The sequence below is a fragment of the Suncus etruscus genome, chromosome 14 (assembly GCF_024139225.1).
Source record: "Suncus etruscus isolate mSunEtr1 chromosome 14, mSunEtr1.pri.cur, whole genome shotgun sequence".
NCBI lineage: Eukaryota > Metazoa > Chordata > Mammalia > Eulipotyphla > Soricidae > Suncus > Suncus etruscus.
This window is the reverse complement of record NC_064861.1, coordinates 81,036,650-81,046,563: the sequence shown is the minus strand read 5'-3', so window position 1 is coordinate 81,046,563 and position 9,914 is coordinate 81,036,650. Positions and strand designations below refer to the sequence as shown.

The 9,914-nt window shown below is 44.3% G+C and overlaps 2 protein-coding genes across 2 annotated transcripts; both read right to left on the bottom strand.

The window, feature by feature from the left end:
- Positions 1 to 1,136: 1,136 nt before the first annotated feature.
- Positions 1,137 to 2,099, bottom strand: LOC126028485 (free fatty acid receptor 3-like). The gene has a single exon (XM_049787456.1). It carries the CDS (start codon positions 2,097 to 2,099, stop codon positions 1,137 to 1,139), a length of 963 nt encoding a protein of 320 aa, XP_049643413.1.
- Positions 2,100 to 7,852: 5,753 nt separating this feature from the next.
- On the bottom strand, positions 7,853 to 8,746 carry LOC126028484 (free fatty acid receptor 3-like). The gene has a single exon (XM_049787455.1). It carries the CDS (start codon positions 8,744 to 8,746, stop codon positions 7,853 to 7,855), a length of 894 nt encoding a protein of 297 aa, XP_049643412.1.
- Between the last annotated feature and the right edge of the window lie 1,168 nt (positions 8,747 to 9,914).

The window sequence follows — 9,914 nt, the reverse complement described above, 5'->3', positions numbered from 1 at the left end:
TGTACCCTTCTGGTCAGCTCTGCCCTTCAGGGCAGCACCTGTCTCATCTCAGCTCATCTCTCCCCACACATGCACCGTGAGAAGCAGAGGAATTTGCTTGCTACTACAATTTTTTTTCATTTTAAACAAGAAGTTTATTTAAACAACAAGACGCTTGACTTGAAGGGAAAACTTCTAGGATTCATTTCTTTTTGTTTGTTTGTTTTGGATTCATTTCTTTTAGAGTAATTCATCCATACTTAAAGACAGTTGGCCCTACATTTAACAGCTACATGTACAAAAAGGTTATAAAATTGTCCTTGTTTTTTACAATGATAAATGAAAAACATTAAAACGCTCCAATCAAACAAGGTATGTAAGACATTTTATATTGGTTATTTTTCTGTTAAACATTGAGAGAAAAATAACTTACTGGCATATACGGTAAGAGTTGAATGAGCATGTCACTAATGGAGAAAAGTGGTCTTTTCACAGAAACAATATTTTTCCCCATCGCATCTACTTTTGATGTCAAATCAAAATATACCATTGGCTATTTGTTAAAATAAAATGCAATGATTGTGTATTTACACCAGTTACTTTAGGTACAACAAAGGAATGGGGAAGGGGAAATGAAAGAATAGAGAAAACATTACTGTAGTAGTCAGGCTATACAACATTTATTTTGATGACTTTTTTCTCCTTCCTGACATATATCCACAGAAAAATGAATTTATTGAATAAAATAAACCCTTTGGAAGACTCCCCATTAGGACAGACTGTCCCTTTGGGCCTGAAGTCCTCACTTTCTGGCTGCCAAGAGAGGGCTCTTCCTGACTTCTGATCCAAGTCACAGGGCATCCAGTACTCAGCTCTTAATTCTTCCTTGTCTTCAACCTCCATGGAGGGTTCAGTTTCTCCAATCTCTCACCTAATTTCTCCCAGGATGACCCCAGGGTATGGACAGGGGTGGGGGAAGGCTCAGCATATATGACATCAAGGAAGGGTTCAAAGATTATACCGATGAACCTGTCTCTCACCAGAGGGGTCCCCAGCTGGTCGCTCTAAGTTTCAGTCTTGCCTGAGCAAGGAACAATCTAGGATCTCTCCTCTCCACCCACCCACCCACCCACCCACCAGCCTCCTAAAACACACTTCTAAGTTGAACCAGTAAAAGTGTTACCCCCTTTTTCCATCATCTCATTTAGCTTTGCACAGTCTGGCTGCTTTCCAGGTCTGCAGGCCTCGGCCAGTCTCTGCAGCAGCCTGTGAACATTCTCTTGGAACTGGGAGGATGAGAAGTAGTAGACAAGAGGGTCGATGCAGGAGTTCAGAGTGCTGAGAAGCAGCACGTAACTTCTCCACGCTGTACTCTTACCCTGGAAAAAGCCCACGACGTGAGACATGGCAAAAGGTCCGAGGAAGATGATGAAGTTGAACAGTGTGGCCACCACCAGCCCTGCCACCCTCCTCCTCCGGCGACGGCTGGATCCCTTGCTGAGCAGCCAGAGTAGGTGACTGTAGCAATAGGCTGTGATGAGCAGAGGGATCACAAAAAGCACCACAGCCATCTCCAACCGCACAGGCAGGAGAATGGCCAGCTGGTTGTCCTGAAAATCCATATAGCAGGTACCATTCCTGTGGGATTTGTTTCCAGAGAATTCCACGATATAGACCAAGGTACAGTGAGACCCAGATAGTAGCCAGCAGGCCCCGCAGACCAGGGCGGCCTGTCTCAGCCTGGTCTGGCTCTGGTACCATATAGGGTAGGCCACACTCAGAAAGCGCTCAATGCTCACAGCCGCCAAGGAGAGGGAGGTGACATAGATGGTGGTGAAGAAGAGAAATCCTACAAGGGGGCAGAGAATGTAGGGCAGATTCCAGAGCATGCCATGGGCCGCCTCCACCATGCGGAAGGGCAGGAAGAGAAGCAGGATGAGGTCTGAGATGGTCAGGTTGAGCAGGAGCATGTCCACGGTCACCGCCCGGCTCCGCAACTTGCCCACGAAGACCACCAGGGCCAGCATATTCAGGGGGAGCCCCACCAGGAAGGCAAAGAGATACACAGAGAAGTGAAGCCAATGGATACCCAACAAGACGTGGTTTGTGCTTATGTTCATGCTGATGGTCACTGGTTAGAGAGAGACAGACAAATACACTATCCTGAGACAAGGTTGAAACCTGCCATATTAGCTGTCAGCAGGTGACACTGCCAGATTGCCTGCACACACACACACACACACACACACACACACACCTTAATTCCCTTATTCCTTGATGCTTTCCAAGCAGTGTCAGCTGACCTGGCCTGTCCCTTCTCCCAATAAAGTGAGTGCCAAGTGCTTTTGTACCATCCCTCTCCCTCTGGCTCTATGCTTACCTGCTTAGTTGAGTCCCAAAGTGCCCTGATGCTCACTCAGCACGTCCCAGGCTTCTCCTGAACAAGTGTGGTTCGTGAGTTATTTACGAATTTATTCAGCAGAACTGAAGAACTGAAGAACTAGTGAGTCACATGACTTCTCCAACCTTTAATAATAACACAGAGGATGTATGTCACCCTTGGACCAGGGCTGCGCCCTTACACAGAATGAGGAACAAATTTCACTGCAGACTCTTCAGGCAGCTTTAGGCAGAGGATGGTTGAGATCCTAGTAGACATCGCTTCTCCTTTGCCCTGACTTCCTTTGAGATTATTATTGTTGGGCCCGGAGAGATAGCACAGCGGCGTTTGCCTTGCAAGCAGCCAATCCAGGACCAAAGGTGGTTGGTTCGAATCCCGGTGTCCCATATGGTCCCCCGTGCCTGCCAGGAGCTATTTCTGAGCAGACAGCCAGGAGTAACCCCTGAGCACCGCCGGGTGTGGCCCAAAAACCAAAACCAAAACCAAAAACAAGAGATTATTTTTGTTATTTTGACTTGGGGCCAATCCAGCAATATGCAGGGATTACTCCTGCCTCTGTGCTCAAGGGGTCATTTATGATGGGCTCAGGGGGCATATATAGAGTATCAAAGGATTGAATTAAGGTCAACCGTGTAATTCATGATCCCTACCTGCTGTACTATGGCTGCTACCCTGAAATTATTTTTTTCTTATAGAAGAGCCCCAGTGCCTTTGCCTTATCAGCTATAATACAGAGGTTGCCCTAGGTCAGAGGAAGTTTGAGGCAAACTGCTTGTATCTCTTTATTCTTATTCATAGAACATGGATTGTTATAATGTCCAGCTTAGAGGAGATAAATCAATATTACATGTCTAATACATTATATATACATGTGTTTTTCTAGTATTTATGGAGCAGTGAGGTACAATTTTCCACCCATAGAATAGCTGTAAGTAAATATGAAGAGATCATGCAATGGGTAAGTTTTTTTGCCTTGTACACACCCAACTCAGGTTCACACCCTGACATCCCATATGGTCCCCTAAGCATTACCAAGAGTAATTCTTCACTGCAGAGCCAGGAATAGCCATGGAGCAATGCTAGCTATCATGCAAAAACTTAAAAGAAAAAAAAAGCTATAAGCAAAGTAATCAGATAAACAAGAATTAACGAGGAAGTGAAGAAACAGACACTCCCATATGCTGATAATAGAATATGAAATAGAGGTCCAGAGATATAATACAGTGAGTGGGTAGGGTACTTGCCTTGCATCAAGCTGACCCCATTTGATTCCTATCACTGCATATGGTCCCTTGACACACACACACACAAGGAGTGATCCCTAATTACTAGTTGTAGTAAATATGGGTTCAATTCTTTCAGTTTGACAGTTTCTTAAAATTTTTGAGAGTTTCTCTAAAATGTCATCAGTTTGTCTTTTAAAGATGGGTTTGAGTCTGTAAAGTTTCTGAGCCGTTGTCTATTTGTGAAGCTATGTTTACTTCCTTCAAACCTGAATGTGCTGGCTGGGTGAAGTATTCTAGGTGAAGCATTCATTTCATTGAGTTTTGTCACTATATCCCACCACTGCCTTCTGGCTTTGAGGGTTTCTTGTGACAGATCTGCTGTAAATCTCAAAGATGCTCATTTGAATGTGATTTTCCTTTTTGATCTTGCTATTTTCAGTATTCTATCCTTACCTGTGGGATCCGTTGTTGTGACTAGGATGTGTCTTTGCGTGTGTTTCTTTGAATCTCTTTTAGGTGGTACTCTTCAGAAATGCAGAACTTGATTGCACGCACTCTTTAGTTCTGAGAGTTTCTCTGCAATGATGTCCTTTACTGTTGATTTTGACTGGGGATTTTCTTTCTGGGTCTCTGGGACTCCAATGATTCTTATGTTGTTTCTGTTGAGTTTATCAAAGACTTCTATTTTCATCTGTTCAAATTTTTTGAAGATTTTTTGCATTGTCTAAAAGTTTTAAGGCTCTTTTCCAACCTCTTCTGTTCCATGGAGTTGCTATGCATCTCATCTTTGAGCCCACTGATTCAGTTTTCAGCTGCTGTTAATCTGTTAGAGAAACTTTCTAGTGAAGTTTTCATTTTGCCTACCAAGTTTTTAAGTCCCTGTTATTTCTATTCGAAGTTTTTAATTTCTATTTTCATATCCTTTTGATTCTTATTTGTGGATTGTTCAGCTCAACCTATACTTTCTTTGAGTTCTATGAGGATCCTCGATATTTCTTCTCTAAACTACTTATCTGAGAGGCTGAATAGGTGGTTGGCACTTTTCAGGTCATCGGAGCACCGTCTTCATTTTCTATGCATGTGGAAGCCTGTGTTGTTTCCCCATTGTAACACTTGTAGTGTGGTGTTATACTTGGGTCCATTGACTAGGAGATATGCACAGCCCCGAAGCAGAAAGGTCAGGCTCCCCTGGCTCCGATGCTTCATGGGCAAGGTCAGTTCACCTCTGTTGACGTGGCTTCCGTGGGTTCTTCTGGGTGGGTTGGTACCAGCACCGGCAGCTGTGGCTCTGGAAGGTAGCTACAAGGAAAATTTCTTGGCAGGAATCGACACATACTGTTTTTCAAAGAGACAGAACCAGTCAGCATTGCCCAACAATGAATTAAATATTAAATATTATTTTATTAAACTTCTTTAAATGTTCCCTAAAATTTTAGGTTGAAAGTAATGAATTGTTTTTATTTTTATTATCTGTAAATATCTTTATTACTCTTCACTTCTGAATGTTAATATTTTATGTTTTGTTTTATTTTTGTTTTGGGGCCACAACTGGTGGCCCTCAAGGGTTACTCCTGACTCTGCACTTAGAAATGACTTCTGGAGGGGGCCAGAGAGATATCATGGAGGTAAGGTGTTTGCCGTGCATGCAGAAGGACAGTGGTTCGAATTCCGGCATCCCATATGGTCTCTGAGCCTGCCGGGGGCGATTTCTGAGCATAGAGCCAAGAATAACCCCTGAGCATTGCTGGGTGTGACCCAAAAGCCAAAAAAAAAAAAAGCCTTCTGGAGGGGGCCAGAAAGATAGCATGGAGGTAAGGCATTTGCCGTGCATGCAGAAGGTCAGTGGTTTGAATCCCGGCATCTCATATGGTCCCCTGAGCCTGCCAGGAGCGATTTCTGAGTGTAGAGCCAGGAGTAACCCCTGAGCGCTGCTTGGTGTGGGTCTCCAAAAAAGAAATAACTTCTGGCAGGCTCAGAAACCATATGGGATGAACCTGAGACAGCCATGGGCAAGACAAGTGCTCTTCCACTCTGCTCAGGCACCCTAAATGTTAATCTTGCAGGGTGTTATATTTTTTGCCTTTTTTCCCCTCTATCTTTAAACATCTTAATTCAAGGGAGTCATTTCTTTCTTTCCTGCAAGGTTCTCACTGGTCAGTGGATGACACTGACCAGTTAGAAGAGGTCCCTTCTGTGTTTCCTTCTATGGTTTTTCTCTAGATGCCTTTAGCATTCTGTTTTTGTTTATCTTCAGTTTTTATTAGTTTATTTCTAATGTTCTGCTGGGGTTGTGTTTAAATTTTTTGTTATAATTAAGGGGCTTAAACTTAGTTGTCAAGCTCTTTCCCCAACTTAAGGAATTTTATTCCAGAATCTCTATACTTTTCTCCTCCCTCCTCTCTCTCTCTCTCTCTCTCTCTCTCTCTCTCTCTCTCTCTCTCTCTCTCTCTCTCTCCCCCTCTCTCTACTTTCTCTCTCAGGAGATCTAAGATGTGGATTTTATGCCCCTTGATAGTATCCCATTGAATTCTAAGGATTTTTATATATTTTCAAACTCTTTTTTTTACCTAAATTTTTTGAGTCTATTCTACTTACAAAAATATTGCAACTAATAATTTATCAGCTATTTCTTCTTATTTACTCTTGAGCCACTCTATATTTTTAATTTAACTAATGTGTACTTTTTTGTTTTGCTTTGTTTTGTTTTGGGATCATACCCAACAATACTCAGGGGTTACTCCTGACTCTGTACTCAGTAATTCTCCTCTGCAGGCTCAGGGGACTATATGAAAAGCCCTGGATTGAATCTGGGCTGGCTGCAAGCAACTGCTCCAATGTACTTTCTGTACACTGTAGTGGCTCTCTAAACTGTGCTTTAGCTTCATTTTTCCTATTGGAAAAAATGTTCTCTTTGTGATCCTTTTTATTCATTGATCTCTTATTAAAATTATTGTGAAACTATTGCTTTTAAACTCTATCATATAAGTCACCGAGTTATTATACTTTTGACTTTGTCACTGGATTTGTCTTTTCTTCCATGATTGGTGGAGTATTTCTATTTTTATTAATTTTGTTTCAGGTTAGATATTACTTACTATACATTGATTAAAACCACTCACTTTCCGATGTATGGACCTTAAAAGTATAGGATCATAAGTTGTAAGGCATATAATAAAAGAGAAAGTGGTTCTTGTCTTCCCTTTCTCATCTTCAAGCAAGATGCCTGAAAAAAGAAGCTCTCAAAATAGCCACTTATCTTCATGTAATGCAAAGTGGGAACTGATTTTCCTAGTTTATTGTCCCAGAGGTTTCTCCAGGACGTGAGGCACTCACAGAGCATAGGGTTGCTTATTCTTGATGGTTGTTCTTATCAAGATGGCTTGGGAAAAGTATGGACTGTGGCTAAGCCTGGTCCCTCTAAGGACACACAGCTGTGAGCACAATGGGGCACAGAGGCTTCAGTTTCCAGATCAGACTGTGGCCCCCTTAGTTTTGAGAGACTAAGCCTGTCTTACTGCCAACTATAGCACTGCCACAGGCTCTCGAGGGGAATGAGGGACAGTGTATTATTCCATGAGCCAGTTTTTCCTCAGCACCCATGTACCCTGTTGGTCAGCCCTGCCCTTCAGGGCCAGAACCTGTCCACTCTCAGATGATTCCCCCCACACACGTGCCTTGAGAAACAGCAGAATAAGGAGAGACCACCCTACTTTGCTTGCTACCACATTTATTTGGATGACTTTTCTCTTATTCCTGAGATGTGTACCCAACAAACTTAATTTATTGAGAAAAAAAAACCCTTTGAAAAAGACCCCATGAGGACAGACTGTTCCTTTGGACATAAAGTCCCCACTCCTCACCTTCTGGCTGCCAAGGAAGGACTCTTCTTGTCCCCTGTCCTGAGTTGCAAGGCACTCAGGACATAGTTCTTAACTCTTCCCTGGTTTCAAGCTGCTTGAGGGATCCCATTTCTCCAGTCTTTCACCTTCACTCTCCCAGGGTGAATTAATGGTGTAGACAGTGGTGGGGGAAAGGCTCAGCATGAGTGACATCAAGAGAGGGGTCAGTGGTCACACTGATGAACCTGTCTCTCATCACAAGGGTTCCCAGTTGAGCACTCTAAGTTCCATTCTTATTTGAGCAAGGAACAATATAGTATCACTTCTCCCCACCCCATCCTTAGCCTCTAAAGTCCATTTCTCTCCAGGTTGAACCAGTCTGAGTTTAACCCCTTTTTCCCATCATCTCATTTAGCTTTGCACAGTCTGGCCGCTTCCCAGGTCAGTCTCTGCAGCAGCTGGTGAACACTCTCTTGGAACTGGGAGGATGAGAAGTAGTAGACAAGAGGGTCAATGCAAGAGTTCAGGGTGCTGAGAAGCACTGCGTAACTTCTCCAGGCTAGACTCTGACCCTGGACAAAGCCCATGACATGGGACAGGTTGTAGGGCCCGAAGAGGACAATGAAGTTGAGCAGCGTGGCCACCACCAGCCCTGCCACTCTCCTCCTCCGGTGCCGGCTGGATCCCCTGCTGAGCAGCCAGAGTAGGTGACTGTAGCAATAGGCTGTGATGAGCAGAGGGATCACAAAAAGCACCACAGCCATCTCCAACCGCACCGGCAGGAGAATGGCCAGCTGGTTGTCCTGAAACTCTAGATAGCAGGTACCATTACTGTGCGAGTTGTTTCCAGAGAATTCCATGATATAAACCACACTGCAGTGAGACCCAGACAGAAGCCAGCAGGCCCCGCAGACCAGGGCAGCCTGTCTCAGCCTGGTCTGGCTCTGGTACCATACAGGGTAGGCCACACTCAGGAAGCGCTCAATGCTCACAGCTGCCAAGGAGAGGGAAGTGACATAGATGGTGGTGAAGAAGAGAAATCCTACAAGGGGGCAGAGCATGTCGGGCAGAGGCCAGAGCATGCCATGGGCTGCCTCCACCATGCGGAAGGGTAGGAAGAGGAGCAGGATGAGGTCTGAGATGGTCAGATTGAGCAGGAGCATGTCCACAGTCACCGCCCGGTGCCGCAACTTGCCCACGAAGACCGTTAGGGCCAGCATATTCAGGGGGAGCCCCACCAGGAAGGCAAAGAGGTACACGGAGAAGTGGAACCAATGCAAGTCCAAAAAGAAGTTGTCCATGCTCATATTCATGCTGGTGGTCACTAGTAAGAGACAGACAGACCATTCTGAGACAAGGTTGAGACCTGTCATATTAGTTATCAGCAGAGGTCACTGCCATAGTGCCTGTGAGTCCCCCCAACTTCCTTATCCCCCAATGCTTTCCAAGCAGTGTCAGCTGACCTGGTCTGTCCCTTCTCTCAATAAGGCAAGAGTCAAGTGCCTTTGTGCCATCCCTCTCCCTCTGGCTCTGTGCTCACCTGCTTGGTTGAGTCCCAAAGTGCCCTGATGCTCAGCACAGCACAGGCTCCTCCAGAACAAGTGTGGTTTGTGATTTATTCACCAGCAGAACTGAAAAAGAGTTAGCAAGTCACATGACTTCTATTACCTTTAATAATATTAATAAGACCTGTCATTATCAGACCAGGGCTGCACTTATATGCAAAATTAGGAGCAAATTAAATTCCACTGCTGACTCCTCAGGCAGCTTCTGGCAGGGGATGGTCCGGCTCCAAGTAGACATCCCTTCTCCTTTACCCTGACCTCCTTTGAGATTATTATTATTATTATTATTTTATTTCTGGTCATATCCAGTGGTACTCAGGACTTACTGCTGCCTCAGTGCTCAGAGATCATTGATAATGGGCTCAGGGGAGCATATGGTGTGCCAAGGATTGAATTTGGGCCAACCATGTGTAAAACATGATTCCTACCTGTTGTACTATGACTTCTGCCCCAAAATTATTTTCTCTTGTAGAAGATCCCCAACCACTAAGTGCAAATGGGGGTGGGGTTTTTTTCAGGCCTTTTCTCAGCAACCTTTTGGATTCCAGTGCTGTTAGTGATTGTCTGCCCATTGGTCCAGCCAGGTTTGTGTCTTGCGGGAACAAGGATCATCACATCTTAATCCTTCCCACCAAACATGAACGGGGCTGACTTTTGTGCCTTTCTTCAGCTTCCTTCTGGGTGTCAGTGCCATTGCTGGTCATTTGCCCCCTTCCTGGGGCCAGTCAGGTCTGTGTACAGATGAAGTCATTTTAATTTATATCATAGAGTTCCTTGAAGATTGTATCTAGCACTTCTTTCTCTTAGAAAATATATAGCTCAAAACCCAGCTGATCAAAGCAATGAGCTAGTATCAATATTTTTTATCATACTTAGATAATCTTGCTAGTCTAGAAAATAACTT

Bases quoted from the DNA above. Each gene is read 5' to 3' on its own strand.
- LOC126028485 (XM_049787456.1), bottom strand. From the start codon at position 2,099: ATGAACATAAGCACAAACCACGTCTTGTTGGGTATCCATTGGCTTCAC.
- LOC126028484 (XM_049787455.1), bottom strand. From the start codon at position 8,746: ATGGACAACTTCTTTTTGGACTTGCATTGGTTCCACTTCTCCGTGTAC.